General features: G+C 43.7%; 1 protein-coding gene across 1 annotated transcript; it reads right to left on the bottom strand.

Moving 5' to 3' along the window:
* Nucleotides 1–1,067: 1,067 nt before the first annotated feature.
* LOC121585790 (formin-like protein 5) lies at nt 1,068–16,644 on the bottom strand. The gene is made up of 7 exons (XM_045219004.1): nt 16,507–16,644; nt 12,469–12,654; nt 5,997–6,138; nt 5,426–5,567; nt 3,378–5,071; nt 2,122–2,172; nt 1,068–1,857 (listed from the first exon to the last, which is right to left on the bottom strand). Exons 1-6 carry the CDS (start codon nt 16,642–16,644, stop codon nt 2,150–2,152), a joined length of 2,325 nt encoding a protein of 774 aa, XP_045074939.1. The 3' UTR covers nt 1,068–1,857; nt 2,122–2,149.
* Nucleotides 16,645–16,887: the final 243 nt, after the last annotated feature.

The following is a 16,887-nucleotide window of genomic DNA, read 5'->3' as shown; positions in this document are numbered from 1 at the left end:
TTGATTATAACTTTTATTATATCAAGGATTTCAGCATCAATTTACAGATTTCTGCAGAATCTGGAGAACAACTAACCCAATCTGAAACATGATTATTCTCCCCGTCCTTTGTTCAAAACCTGGTATATATCCTATGTAACATAAGATCGTTGTTTTGGATAGACCAATTCCTGGCCTCCACATATCCAAGTGTCCTCTGTTTCAGGGGGCCCCTATAGTAATGCTTTCCAGATGTTTCAGCAAAGCAGAGTAAAGTTCATCTAACACACCATTTGCAAACCTCAGCCAAAATTATAAATTGTTCAGATACTACACTTTAATGTGCATTTTACAATTACTGTATTTTTTGCCGCATTTGTTGATAACGATATCTGAAAATACTCTGGATACATTCAGTAACATGACAAGACTATTCCTGAAAAATGTAGGAAATGGTGCAACATAAGATAAAACAATGACAAGGGTTTGAGTGAGAGGACTAACTGGTGTCTCAAAGTAGCCACACACCTCTTCAAAGTGTGCTCAGTTCCTAAGCAATTTCAATGCACTTTTATGACTCAAAGAAGAGTCAACTATAAGGTACTTTTTTTTTTTTTTTGCTCTCCTAGCTGTGCCATTGAGAAACTAGAGCAAGCACGCTTGTAGTTGTTTCATTTGGAACACAACCCTGCATCCCCGCCATCACACAATTATCGCAATCCAAAAACAGCCCATTATAAAAAGCAATGTGGGTAGGGTTGGCATGATTTGAAAGCTTCTTCTATTGACAACATGAGTTATAAAATATGATCTTACAGTTTTAGGCTTTCACAAGGCAATTCAGAAACTGATCTTAAATTTTGGTGCCCCAGGTGCGTGAGCCCCAGAAAATGTTCTTCACAATAAACAAACACAGGCTCATTCTGTTCAGAACAACCCAGGGTATGACGCCATGTCATCTTGTAACTGTACATCAAACATAGTGGTCATAAACGTCATAAAATGAGTTTTATGATTTGTTAATGTGAAGTGCACATTTGGACTCACTGGTGTTTAGCTTGCTTGTATGACATCAAAGCGGTATTTATTATAATCCTCAATATCTCATCTTTCAAAATACATTGAGTCATCTTTATTTACAGCATTTCCCTCACTCAGACAACACAAACATTTCAAAAGTTGGCCAATTACCGCGAAGGACGGGGCAACTTCTTGTTGTGCACAGTGCTCAAATTCAGAAAGGCTTTCAGTCAAAACCCATAGAGCGCTGTGAGGCACACAAACAGAGCTTTGACGTCATGTATAGCGTGTTACTGTACAGCCACTACGTTCCAATTTAGGCGCTTATTAGTGCCGCAAATCTGCCATTTTCAACCTGTATACGGGTACGAGTGTAAAGGGCTACCAACGTATAAGATACAAAAATAATATTCACATTAAACATAATAATACACATTCAAACAAACATCAACCATCAACTGAATCTTTTATGGCTTATTTAAATGGTTAACATTGCTTGAGTATAACATTCGCTTGGTTTGCAATTAAAATATACTGTCTTGTATCTTTAAAAAAGTAAAACGTAAAAAAAGTAGCCATGGAAACTAAACAGCTTTCAAGTGATTGGATGTGAGTTTGTTCAGACAAGATTAGGCCCCTCCCACAGGGCTGTAACTACTTATGCTGAGCCACCAGACAGATCACGCTCTGGCAAGAAGTTACCTTTAAGTAATACAAAATGGAGGAAAACCAAGAATCTTTCATTTTAAAGCTGACATTCGGTAACAAAATCCTTAGTTTCTTTAGTGTGTGTGTGTATATGTGTGTGTGTTCGCGTCTCCTCCAGGTCCAGCGATGGTCAAGCAGTCAGTGCTTCACCTGGAACACATGCACACACATTCTGGTCAGTTCCCTTAATTCTTATGGCTAGGTTGAAGCACTTCTGACACAATGTTATGACTGTACTGGCAGCAGAGCACGAGCAAATGGCTCACCTTCAAAATGTTAGTGATCAATTTAGTGATAACCGAGCCCTACTCGTACCCTAGTTATTGATGACAAAACAAGCCCTACCCGGCCTTAACCCGATGTATAATGTCGGGGCCTGCCGGGCTCGGGTCGGGTAGCAGAGCTCTAACTCACGTTAAGGAAATCCAGGCCGGCGGGGTCCTCACTGAGGGCGTGGCAGACACTCTGTAGAAACAGACACACACATACAAGATAAATTACTGGTAGCTATACAGTACAGCAAATTTGCAAAAATCTCTGAAGCTGGAGACACTTATCTCCCTCACTAACTTTAAGCATCAGTTGTCAGAGCACCTTACCGATCACTGCACCTGTACACAGCCCATCTGAAATTAGCCCACCCAACTACCTCATCCCTATATTGTTATTTATTTTGCTCATTTGCACCCCAGTATCTCTATTTGCACATCTATCATTCCAGTGTTAATACTAATTGTAATTATTTTGCACTATAGCCTATTTATTGCCTTACCTCCATAACTTGCTACATTTGCACACACTGTATATATATTTTCTGTTGTATTTTTGACTTTATGTTTTGTTTTACCCCATATGTAACTCTGTGTTGTTGTTTTTAATCGCACTGCTTTGCTTTATCTTGGCCAGGTCGCAGTTGTAAATGAGAACTTGTTCTCAACTGGCTTACCTGGTTAAATAAAGGTTAAATAAAAAAAGAAAACAATTTATACATGATTACATTTTAGTAATTTAGCAGACGCTCTTATCCAGAGTTGCTTACATTGGTGCATTCATCTTAAGATAGCTAGGTGAGACAACATATCACAATTGTAGCAAGTACATTTTCCCTCAACAAAGTAGTTATCAGCAAAGTCAGTGCTTGTAGAAAAAGACAAGTGCATTACAGTGTTACAGCAAAGATATTGTAAAGCAACAGAGACAGAGCACTCACCACCCAGCACTACAAAACTGGGACAGTCTCTGTCCTAATATGGCCACAGAGGGCGGGACCCTTCCTCCAAGCTGGGAGGGGGAGGGGCAGAAGCAAGCATCACCATGGCATCGCTTAGCATAGCAATAGTAGCCGTAACATTAGCATCAGTAGTACGTGAAGCAGCTTTAGCTAAATCTGTAGCTGAGGTGCTAGCTGTTAGCCATCACACTAAGAGAAGCAGAAGGGAGAGAAGTGGTAGCTGCAGTGACAGTGCTAGATGTGGGAGATGGGGTAGCCATAAGAGGAGATGTAGCATTAGCCGTAGCATTAGCCGTAGCATTAGCAGGCAGGTTGTTTTTGGTCTTGATGACATTGCTGCAGTAGCGTGCCCACTTCAGTGCTGGCTGAGACAAAACGTAATAGGCAGGGGGTCTGAGGAAGAGGTTGGCCCATGGGTACCCACCCCCAATAGTAGTACCTGCTGCGATGGTTGCTATGGCAACCCCGGTGGCAGTAGCAGTCCAGGCGGCGTAGCTGGCTGGGTCAAGCGATGGCTGGGTCAAGGTCAAATGGCTGGGGGTGGCTGGAGATGGTGTAGTAGAGTAGAGGCTGCCTGAGGGCATCACAGTCCCAGCAGAGCCGAGTCCAGTCCCAGACCCAGGGTAAGCCTGTCCACGGTAGTCCTTGTCTGAGTAGCCCATCCCTGGGTAGAGCAGACCTCCAGGGTAGTCCGCTCCACTTCCAGAAGAGACAGCTCCAGGGTAGGAAGTACCAGCTTGACCTGTTGTAACATAGCCTGCCCCTGGGTAGCCTGCCTCTGGGTAGCCTATAGCTGGGTAGTATGTTCCCCAGAAGCCCTCAGACCACCTGGCCTGTGGCTGTGACTGTGTGTTACTGGGGCTGGGAATAGGGATAGGGTTAGTGGGGGAGTTGGAAGTGAACTGACTAACACTGACAACTCCAGAGTAACCTGAACCAGGGTAGGTTGCACCAGGGTAGGTGGAACCAGGGTAGGTGGAACCAGGGTAGGTGGAACCAGGGTAGGTTGTACCAGGGTAGGTTGTACCAGGGTAGGTGGAACCAGGTAGAATCTCTAGGGGCTGTGGGTCAGTGGGGTTAGAGGAAAATGGACTAACTGTAACCCCTCCAGTGTAACCCCCCTGGGCAAGTGTGGAATTGGAAGTGGGGTTAGAACTCTGGATGTTGGGGTTAGAGTTGGAGTTAGGGTTGGGGTTCTGGAAGTTGGGGTTAGGTTTGGAGTTGGGGGTGAACTGTCGGCTCTCGTAGTTCCAGGGGTCACTGTCCTCTGGTTCCTTTAGGGATAGCTTCCTTTTTAGCGGGTTGGGACACGCCGCCACTATGGTGATGGAATGACCTTTTGAGTCACCCTTCATCTCCTCCCCTCCAGGGTTAGGGCCTGTTGCCCTGGTATGAGCCTCGGCTCCCCCTGCTCTCTCTGGGGTGGTTAGGGCAGGAGGTAGGTGGGGGGACCTCAACAAAGTGACAAAGTATTCCACAAATTGATCACAGTCCACGATGGAAGTCTTCTTCTTACCCCCAGAGGCGGAGACAGGATCTGGCTGGGGTGGGGGTGGGGGTGGAGGAGCGGGGCAGGGAGGGGTGGCCGGGGGTGGAGGTGGAGGTGGAGGGGTCATGGGTCCGGGTGGGGGGGTACTGGGTCCGGTTCTTGCTGGGTTTAGGTGGGGGTCAGGGGTGTTGTTGGGGGGGTTGGCCTGGGTCTGGAGAGGTCTGGCTGCTGAGGTTGGGTTGGGGGGTCTCTTGGTTGGTTGGCTGGACTGTTTGGGTAGTTGTTTGTTGACTAGGCAGGATGGTTGGCTGGGGTTGACCTGGGTTAGGCTCACTGCAGAAGTGGCTCTGGTGTGGTAGAATGAAGCGGGGGAGTAGGGGGAGGGCAGGGGGGGCTCAGAGGGACTAGCTCTGGGGGGGGCTTTGAAGGAATGGCTGGAGCTACGATGACGTCTCTTAGAGGGGGTGTGAGAGCATGAGCAGTCAGAACATTTGTCAGTGTGTTTGCGTTTGGTCCTGTCACTGTGTCTGTCTTTGGCTTTGTCAGTGTGTTTGCGGTCACTGTGTTTGCGAGTGTGTTTAGCCTTTTCAGTATGTTTCTGAGACTTATTCTGGTCCGAATGTTTGTCAGTGAGCTTATGGCTACTGGTAGAGAGTGTTTTTGGGGGATTGGAGAGTGTGTGTGTTGGATTGGAGCGAGTGTGTGTTGGATTGGAGTGTGTGTGTGTGGGTTTGCACAGTGTGTGAGTGGGTTTCTTGCTAGAGGACTCTTTGGCAACAGTCAGGCTGTTGGCAGGGATACCTGAGGGCTTGGTGGCAGGTTGGGGAGGGAGTTTGGGTCTAGCAGATTCTGGGGGGGTTGAATTGGGTTTGGGGTGTGTGCGTGAAGGTTTAAGTTTTGTTTGAGATTCAGAGTGTGTGTGTGAGGGTGTGAGTTTCGGCTTAGTGTTGGACTGTGTGTGTGAGGGTGTGATTGTGTGTGTCTGGTTGACAGTGTACGTGTCAGAAGACTTGGTGACTTCAGGGGATGACAGACCGATGACAGGGACAGTGTGACCCTCAGGGGGGCTAGACACCTTTCTCCTCTTCCCCTGCTGCTGACCCCTCACCTCCGACCCCTCAACGCTAGAACAACGATTTACTGACAGACAGAGAAGGAGGTAGGGAGAGAGAGAGAGAGAGGGAGGTATCTATTTTAATTGAATAGAGAGTGAGAGATATACCTAATCAATAAGGCCAGAGGTGTGGTATATGGCCAATATACCACGGCTAAAGGGCTGTTCTTAGTCACAACGCCACGCGGAGTGCCTGGATACAGCCATTAGCCGTGGTATATTGACCATATACCACAAACCCCAGAGGTGCCCTATTGCTATTATAAACTGGTTACCAACATCATTAGAACAGTAAAAATATTTGTTTTGCCATACCCATGGTATATGGTCTGATATACCAAGGCTTTCAGCCAATCAGCATTCAGGGCTCGAACAACCCAGTTTATAATTACAGTATTATCATTTTTTGCAGCTTAACAGTAAGATAGTATTCACTTCACCAGTGTTTCTCCTACCTCTCTGTGGCGGTAAGAATTGCCCCAATGCCTGATGGGAGACCACCTGGCACTCCACAATCTCCTGCTTGACCGCTATTGGTTCAGGTTTGCTGGTGACCGTGGTGAGGAGTTCAGTCTGGTTCTGCTCTCTACAGATCTCCTGCAAACGGGATACAGCTGGGGAGGAGAGAGAGAGAGAGAGAGAGAGAGAACGAGGGAGAGAGGGATAAGTAGGTAGAGAAGTGAGTGGATGGAATAGTGGAGAACAATTGGTTTACTCAGTAGCAGTGCAAATATCAGCTATACGGACACTAAATTATTATGGTACTTTTTAATGGTACGTTTACAAACATATATTATGATAAATAGAGTTGAAACTTGTATCTCATAATGGTGAAATAAGTACAGTGGGGAAAAAAAGTATTTAGTCAGCCACCAATTGTGCAAGTTCTCCCACTTAAAAAGATGAGAGGCCTGTAATTTTCATCATAGGTACACGTCAACTATGACAGACAAATTGGGGAAAAAAATCCAGAAAATCACATTGTAGGATTTTTAATGAATTTATTTGCAAATTATGGTGGAAAATAAGTATTTGGTCACCTACAAACAAGCAAGATTTCTGGCTCTCACAGACCTGTAACTTCTTCTTTAAGAGGCTCCTCTGTCCTCCACTCGTTACCTGTATTAATGGCACCTGTTTGAACTTGTTATCAGTATAAAAGACACCTGTCCACAACCTCAAACAGTCACACTCCAAACTCCACTATGGCCAAGACCAACGAGCTGTCAAAGGACACCAGAAACAAAATTGTAGACCTGCACCAGGCTGGGAAGACTGAATCTGCAATAGGTAAGCAGCTTGGTTTGAAGAAATCAACTGTGGGAGCAATTATTAGGAAATGTAAGACATACAAGACCACTGATAATCTCCCTCGATCTGGGGCTCCACGCAAGATCTCACCCCGTGGGGTCAAAATGATCACAAGAACGGTGAGCAAAAATCCCAGAACCACACGGGGGGACATAGTGAATGACCCGCAGAGAGCTGGGACCAAAGTAACAAAGCCTACCATCAGTAACACACTACGCCGCCAGGGACTCAAATCCTGCAGTGCCAGACGTGTCCCCCTGCTTAAGCCAGTACATGTCCAGGCCCGTCTGAAGTTTGCTAGAGTGCATTTGGATGATCCAGAAGAGGATTGGGAGAATGTCATATGGTCAGATGAAACCAAAATATAACTTTTTGTTAAAAACTCAAAGAATGCTGAGTTGCATCCAAAGAATACCATACCTACTGTGAAGCATGGGGGTGGAAACATCATGCTTTGGGGCTGTTTTTCTGCAAAGGGACCAGGATGACTGATCCATGTAAAGGAAAGAATGAATGGGGCCATGTATCGTGAGATTTTGAGTGAAAACCTCCTTCCATCAGCAAGGGCATTGAAGATGAAACGTGGCTGGGTCTTTCAGCATGACAATGATCCCAAACACACCGCTCGGGCAACGAAGTAGTGGCTTCGTAAGAAGCATTTCAAGGTACTGGAGTGGCCTAGCCAGTCTCCAGATCTCAACCCCATAGAAAATCTTTGGAGGGAGTTGAAAGTCCGTGTTGACCAGCGACAGCCCCAAAACATCACTGCTCTAGAGGAGATCTGCATGGAGGAATGGGCCAAAATACCAGCAACAGTGTGTGAAAACCTTGTGAAGACTTACAGAAAACGTTTGACCTGTGTCATTGCCAACAAATGGTATATAACAAAGTATTGAGAAACTTTTGTTATTGACCAAATACTTATTTTCCACCATAATTTGCAAATAAATTCATAAAAAATCCTACAATGTGATTTTCTGGATTTTTTTCCCCCATTTTGTCTGTCATAGTTGACGTGTACCTATGATGAAAATTACAGGCCTCTCTCATCTTTTTAAGTGGGAGAACTTGCACAATTGGTGGCTGACTAAATACTTTTTTCCCCCACTGTATAGCCAGTTATAATTGTAATGGCTTAGCAGATAATAAGAAAAGAAGATCAGTATTTACCTGGCTAAAAGAGTAGGAATATAATATATATTGTTTACAGGAAAGTCACTTAACAATTTTAGATGTAGTTGTGTGGCAAAAGGACTGGGGCGGGGGAATATACTTCTCCCATGGGCAAAGAAACTCAAAAGGGAGGTGGCGATATTAATTAACAATCATTTTTATCCGAATGTGCAAATTTTCCAAATAGATTCCGCAAGGTAGATGGATTCTTTTAAATATGTTATTGTACCATAAACAGATTTGGCTCATTAATCTATACGGTCCAAATAATGATGATCCACGAGTCTTTGAAAATACATATAATAATTTATCAAGCCTACAAGCAATACAATACTATTATTATGGTGGGAGATTATAATACAGTTTTAATACATCCTCATGCACTTAAGGAAATCATGAATATCATGGATATATTGGAACTAGTGGATATATATGGAGGATTAAATATCCTGACCGAATGAGATATTCATGGTGGAGGCTCAATCAACCTAGTAGTCTTGACTACATTCTTATGTCATTCTTGCTGGAACCAAAAGTTTAAAAAAAAGTGTTAATAGGGAACAGAATGCGTTCGGACCATCAAATAAATCGGCATATACATTACTCTTATAGAATTTCCACATGGGCAAGGATATTGGAAATGTAATCAAAGCCTATTGGATGACAACTTGTTTTTAACCAGGACAAAATAATTTATAACAGACTTTTTCCCGACATAACATAGGTACAGCAGATCCCCTTATTGGACACTTTAAAAATGTGCCTTTAGAAGCCATGCAATTCAATACTCCTCTTTAAAACAAAAGCAATTTAGGTCAAAAGAGTTCATATTAACAGAGGAAATAGAGTGACTAACAGTACAGATAGATAGCAATAAAAACGTTACCATAGAGGCACAGAAATTAGAGGAAAAACAAAAAGAAATGGAGGAACTTATTTAAAAAAGATTAAGTGTTATATTTTATAAAAATAAAGCGAAATGGATGGAATATGGGGGAAAATGCAATTTTTTAAAAAATCTTCAACAGAAATGCTACCAAAAATAATTTACTGAAACTTCTTAAAAATGACAGAGTCACCAAACAATAATTTGAAAGAGGAAGCAAAGTACTTTAAGCATATGTTTTCATCATCTCCACTAACCGAAGTTAATTGTAAGGAATTTTTTTTTATTAATAATGTAAAATTAACAGAAAGACCCATGTGAAGGACAAATTACAGAGGAGGGACTTCGTGATGCAATTAAAGCCTTTAAGTCCGGTAAAACTCCAGGGCTGGATGGCATACCAGTTGAGGTATACCAAACTTTATTTGATGTACTCAGAGGACCGTTATTAGCATGTTTAACCACTCCTATAAAAATGGTAGATTATCAGATACTCAACAAGAAGGTCTGATTTCATTATTACTGAAACAGGACCCAAGTGGTAAATATAAAGATCCAGTCCATTTAAAAAAATAGGAGGCCCCTTACACTTCAGTGTTGTGATGCAAACATTCTAGCAAAATGCATAGCACATGGACAAAAAAAAGGTATTGTGGGATATTATTAATCCTAATGTGATGGACATTTTTATGTTTGTGCTTTTCTAATAACCAATTTCTGTGTTCTATTTATGTGCTTTTCTAATAACCAATGTATGTGTTCATGCAAGTGACTGATTGCACGAATCCTCACTATCAGTATCTGCAATTTGGCAGTACGCCCAGAACCTTGTTTCAAGGTCTCAGCTTAGAGAGAAGAAGCCTCGTGAGGTATTGGTCTGTCACTAACTAAGTCGCTCTGGATAAGAGTGCCTGCTAAATGACTAAAATGTAAATGTAAATGTCACATGCATGAGCCAGTATTGGTCGGTCACATGAAGGAAGCAAATGTTAATGATGAAATAAATATGAAAAATATGAGAAACCAGGCCTGGTATTCATAGCTGACTTTGAAAAGGCTTTTGATAAAGTACGACTGGAATTGATACAGTTGAAGTCGGAAGTTTACATACACCTTAGCCAAATACATTTAAACTCAGTTTTTCACAATTTCTGACATTTAATCCTAGTAAAAATTCCATGTCTTAGGTCAGTTAGGATCACCACATTATTTTAAGAATGTGAAAGGTCAGAATAATAGTAGAGAGTGATTTATTTCAGCTTTTATTTCTTTCATCACATTCCCAGTGGGTCAGAAGTTTACATACACTCAATTAATATTTGGTAACATTGCCTTTAAATTGTTTAACTTATATCTGCTCTATCCTACTGAACTAACATGTCTATCCTACTAACTAACATGTCTATCATACTAACAAACATTCCACTACTAACATTCTACTAGACATGTCTGTGTGTCTGTCCTGCTAACTAACATGTCTGTCTGTCTATCCTACTGAACTAGACAGGTCTATCTGTCTGTCCTACTAACTAACATGTCTTATCTGTCTATCCTGCTAACTACATGTCTATCTGTCTATACTTACTGGACTAACGTCTCTGTCTGTCTATCCTGCTAGACTAGACATGTCTATCTGTCTATCCTACTGAACTAGACATGTCTATCTGTCTTCCTACTGAACTAGACATATGTCTGTCTGTCTATCCTACTAACTAACATGTCTATCTGTCTATCCTACTAACTAACATTATATCATATTAACAGGAACATGTCTGTCCTACTAACTAACTCATGTCTATCTACTGAACTAGACATGTCTATCTGTCTATCCTACTGAATTAGGTATGTCTATCTTGTCTATCCTACTGAACTAGACATGTCCTATCTGTCTATCCTACTGAACTAACATGTCTGTCCTACTAACTATACATGTCTATCTGTCTATTCTGCTAGACTAACATGTCTTCCTACTAATAACATCTTTCTGTCTGTTCTACTGAACTAACATGTCTGTCCTACTAACTAACATGTCTATTTGTCTATCCTACTAACTAACATGTCTGTCTCACCTAACTAACTCCACCTGAACTAGACATGTCTGTCTACGAACTAGACATGTCTTTCTGTCTGTCCCACTGAATTTAGACATTTCTGTCCTACTAGACTAGACATGTCTTTCTGTCTATCCCTACTGAACTAGACATGTCTGTCTGTCTATCCTACTGAACTAGACATGTCTGTATGTCTATCCTACTGAACTAGACATGTCTTTCTGTCTGTCCCTACTAGGAGCTAACATGTCTGTCTGTCTACCCTATTGAACTAACATGTCTATCTGTCTATCCTACTAACTAGACATGTCTATCTGTCTATCCTACTGAACTAACATGTCTGTCACAACCTCCTCCTATTAGACTAGACATATCTATCTGTCTATCCTACTGAACTAGACATGTCTATCTGTCTATCCTGCCTAACTAACATGTCTATCACCGTATCCTACCTAATTGGAGCATGTTTGTCATTATCTATTAGACTAGACATGTCTATCTGTCTATCCTACTGAACTAACATGTCTATCTGTCTATCCTACTGAACTAACATGTCTATCTGTGTATTCTACTAACTAACATGTCTATCTGTCTATCCTACTAACATTTATTATGTCCTGCTGAACTAGACATGTCTGTCTACTGAACAAGACATGTCTGTCCTGCTGAAGACTTGACTTTGTGTCTGTCCTACTGAACCACACATGTATATCTGTCTGTCCCTCTGAACTTGACATGTCCAGCTGTCTATCCTACTGAACTAGATATGTCTATCTGTCTATCTTACTGAACTAGACATGTCTATCTGTCTATCCTACTGAACCAGACATGTCTATCCTACTGAACTGGGCATGTTTCCTACTAACTTTCTATCTGTATATCCTTCTGAACAAAGACATGTCTGTCCTGCTGAACTAGACATGTCTATCCTACTAACTAACATGTCTATCTGTCTCTCACTAACTAACATGTGTCACATGCGTCAACAGAGATAACCAAGGCGTTGCAGGCAAACATACTCTTTGTGAAACCACATCAAAAACAACAAAGCAAGAACGTGACAGTTCACCGTCTAACACAACCCACTAAACAAGATCCCACAAACTCTGTGGGGAAACAGGCTGCTAAAGTATGGTTCTCAATCACAGAGACAACAAACAACAGCGCTGAATCACGTTGCCTCTGATTGAGAGCCACACTGCTAACATAAACAACAATACTAGAATGTAAACCTAGAGACAAAACACATAGACTTTTACACACCCTGGCTCCAGCATATTGGGGGTCCAGTAGGGGGCCATACCCCCTAAGTAGCACAGAGTCAAACCCCCACCAAACTCTACAGGGAGAGAGGGACCGAGGTGGGCACTCCGCTTGGCGCGGATCGGCTCGGGGCTGATCCCTCCCTCTCCAACCCCCCAAATTACCCCTGGTCCGGTCTGCCCGCTGGCCGGACTGGACTGCACACTGGTGGGCCAGTTGCTCTAGCTCCGTTTAGTATCTGACCCCGGTGCAGGACCAGCCACGGTGGAGCTGGAGGCCCTTGAGGCCGTGCCGCTGCCGACCACACTGGGTGGGCGCAGGAGCAGCCGAGCCGGGCTGACGAAGCGCACCACTGACTTGGTGCGGGCAGCAGCACCCAACCTCGGCTTGTGGCAGCACCACCGCGCTGGGGGCAGCACGCTTGCACCACTGACAGTGCGGGGAGCAGGCACGGGCCGTGCCGGGCCTGAGCGCACCACTGACTTGGTGCGAGGGGCAGGGCTTGGGCAGGACAGGGCTGACAAAAGCGCACCACTGACTTGGTGCTGGGGCAGAGTCAGGCCGGACTGTGGGCTGGCGTAGCGCACCACAGGCCTGGTGCGGGCAGCAGAGACAGGCCGGGCCGGGCTGGCGGCAGCGCACCGTAGACTTGGTGCCAGTGGCAGGAACAGGCCGGACCGTACTGACAACACACACCACTATCTGTGGGGATCAGGAACAGGCCGGACCGGACTGGCAGCACCCACTTAGTGCCTCATGGGCTGCCCCTACATCCTCCTTCCCCCTGGTGACCAGTACTCCCGTAACCTGGCGGCCTCATGCTGCCCACAGTGATCCCTGGTGATTATTTAAAATTTTATGGGCTTCACTCTACCCGTACATCTTCTCATACCTTTAACCACTTCTCCTTCCATTAAGGCCCTCTCTTCCTCACATGGTTTATTGTTCGAGGAGGCGAGGAGATCCGCTAGAGATCTCTCAGGCGCTGGCTCCTGACTTGCTGCTTGGTCCAGTCTTGGTGGGATCTTCTGTCACGATCGTCAACAGAGATAGACCAGTGCGTTACGGCAAACATACTCTTTATTAGGAATAACCGCGTGACAGTTCGGATACCTTTGTACTATACAAGCTCTGGCGGAAACAGGCTGCTAAAGTCTGGTTCTCAATCAGAGACAACAAGCAACAGCTGAATCACATTGCCTCTGATTGGAACCACACTGGCCAACATACCAGGCAGAAAAGTAGAATGTGACCTCCCCAGCATATTAGAGTCCCCAGAGCCAGGGCGTGACAACATGTCTATCTGTCTCTCCTACTAACTAGGCATGTCTATCTGTCTATCCACTGAACTAGACATGTCTATCTGTCTATTCTACTGAACTAGACATGTCTATCCTACTAACTAGACATGTCAGCCTTTATTGAACTTAGACACATGTCTATCCTACTAACTAACATGTGTATAATTCCCCTACTGAACTAGACATGTCTATCTGTCTATCACCACTTAGTTAGACAATATCTGTCTGTCTTATTCTACTGAACTAACATGTCTATCCTTCTGAACTAGACATGTCTGTCTACTGAACTAGACATGTCTATCCTACTGAACTAGACATGTCTATCTGTCCTATCCTACTGAATTAGACATGTCTATCTGTCTATCCTACCTGAACCAGACATGTCTATCCTGCTGGCCATATGTTTATCTCTCTATCCTACTGAACTAGACATGTCTATCCTACTGAGCTATGTACATGTTTGTCTCTCTATCCTACTAACAAACTGCATCTGTCTCTATCGAGCATGTTCCTGAATTTGTTATGTCTATCTGTCTATCCTGCTGAACTATACATGTCTCTGTCCTACTACCTCTGTCTATTCTACTAACTACCCTTATATTGTCTATCCTGCTAGACTAGACATGTCTATCCTGCTAACTAACGTGTCTGTCTGTCTATTCTGCTAACTGACATTATATTCTATTAACTAACATGCATGTGTCTAGGTAGACATGCCTGTCTGTCTACTAAACTAGACATGTCTGTCCTACCTAGACTAGACATGTCCATCTTGTGCCATACCACTGACAATACATGTCTATCTACTAACTAACATGCTATATACCTAAGTCATCCATCTGTCTGTTCTGCTAACTATACATGTCTATTTACTAACATTTTCTGTGATCCTTCCTACTGATTTTTATGTCTATCTGTCTATCTACTAACTAACATTTATCTGTCTATCCCTCACTGGAATTAGACATGTCTATCTTTGTCTATCCCTACTGAACTACTACATGTCTATCTGTCTGTCCTTCTGAACTGACATGTCTATTGGTCTGTCCTACTAACCCCAAGCCTTGTCTATCACAATATATCCTACTGAATTAACATGTCTATCTGTCTATTACTAATGCCATGTCTATCTCTGAACTGGGCATGTCTGTCCCCTACAGACCCAACATGTCTATCCTGCTAATTCAGACATGTCTACATGTGTACGCCCTGCAGACTCGAGCATGGCCTGTCTGTCACCTATCCTACTGAACTAGACAGGTCTATCTGTCTGTCCTACTGAACTGGGCATGTCTATCTGTCTATCCTACTGAACTAACATTCATCGTCCATCCCTACTGAACTGGGCATGTCTATCTCACATTTTATCCTACTGAATTAACATGTATATCCTACTGAACTAGACATGTCTATCTGTCTATCCTACTGAACTAACATTATATCATACTAACACATGTCTCATCCTATTAATAACCATTTCTATCTCCTCCTACTGAACAAGACATGTCTATCCTACTGAACTAACATGTCATTTGTCGAGTAAGTTATGTCTATCCTACTAACTAGCATGTCTTCTGTCTATCCTACTGAATTAGACATGTCTGTCTGTCCTCCTGCTGAACTGGGGGCATGTCACCATCATCTTCACTAACTTGTGTCTGTCCTGCTAGGGCTAGACATGTGTCTCTGTGTCTCATTCTACTGAGGCTAGACATGTCATTCCTACTAGACTGGAGCATGTGCCGCCTTTGTGCAGATCTGGGCATATGCTGTCTACTGAGCCTGTGCCTGTTTGTCTATCCTACTGAACTAAGACATGTCTGTGCTACTAACTAGACATGTCTGTCTCCATAATTTAACATGTCTGTCCTACTAATAGACATGTCTTTCTGTCTGTCCCACTAACTAACATATCTGCTGAACTAGACATGTATACCCATTTATCCTACTGAACTGAACATGTCTGTCTATCCCCCTACTAGATTGAACATGTCTGTCTGTCTATCCTACTGAACTAGACATGTCTTTCTGTCATCTCTACTGAACTAGACGTGTCTGTCTGTCTATCCTATTAACTAACGCCTCTGTCTGTCTCTCTACTAACTAAGCATGTCTTGTCTAGCTCTGCTCTACTGAATGAACTGTTGTCTGTATATCTGTTTAATTAACATGTCTATCCTGTCTATCCTACTGAACTAAGACATGTCTCATCTATCCTACCAACGAACATGTCATTTGTACCAGACTGAACATGTCTATCTGTCTATCCTACTGAACCAACATGTATGTCCTACTGAACCTAGTATATTTCTGTCCTACTCAGACAAACATGTCTATTATAGACTTGACGCTGTCTATCCTACAACACACATTAATATATACCCATACTGAACTAACATGTCTATGTAATCTATCCTACTGAACTAACATGTCTTATCTGTCTATCTACTATACCTTCATATTCTGTCTATCCTACTGAATTGATATGTGTCTATCCTACTGAACTAACAATACTTATCCTACTGAACAGACATGCCTATCTGTCTATCCTTCTGATAACATATCTACCACTAACTAACATGTCTATCCTCTGTTACACTTTTCTATCTATCCTACTAGACTAACATGTCTATCTGCTCTATCCCACTAGACTAACATGTGTCACATCGTCCCAACAGAGATAGGACCAGGCGCAGCGTTTAAAGGCAAACATACTCTTTATTACAAGTCCAAAACAACTTAACCAACGTGACAGTTCACGGTCTAACACAGCCGACTAAAACTACAAGATCCCACAAACTCTGTGGGGAAGCAGAGCTGCTAAAATTATGGTTTCTCAATCCCAGAACAACAAGCAACAGCTGAATCCGTGCCTCTGATTGAGGCACACAACCTTAAGAACAACAATGCTAGAATGTGAAACCTAAACAAAACACACATAACCTGGCTCAGCGTATTAGAGTCCCCAGAGCAGGCGTACAATCCCCCTAAAGGCGCGGACTCCACCCTGTCCCACAGGAGGGACCGGGTGGAAGGCACTCAGCAGCTGGCGGATCGGCTCGGACACAGTCCCCTCCTCTCCAACCCCCAAAATTCTCCCCTGGTCGGTCTGCCCCATCTGAACCTGGTTACACACTGGTGGAGGCGGATTGCTCTAGCTCAGCGTGGCTCAATGATTGCCAGATGTGCCAGGGTGGAACAGGCCCCGGGCCGTGCCGGTTTGGCGGCGCACACCACTGGCAAGGGTGGCCAGGTGGAGCGGGCACAGCCGGGCTGGCAAAACACACCACTGACAGGTGCCGGGGAGCAGGCAGGCCGGACCGGGCTGTGGCTGCAGGCCTGGCAGGCAGGCCGTGCCGAG

The sequence above is a fragment of the Coregonus clupeaformis genome, unplaced genomic scaffold (genome assembly GCF_020615455.1).
Source record: "Coregonus clupeaformis isolate EN_2021a unplaced genomic scaffold, ASM2061545v1 scaf1966, whole genome shotgun sequence".
Taxonomy (NCBI): domain Eukaryota; kingdom Metazoa; phylum Chordata; class Actinopteri; order Salmoniformes; family Salmonidae; genus Coregonus; species Coregonus clupeaformis.
This window is presented reverse-complemented; position numbering and strand designations above follow the sequence as displayed.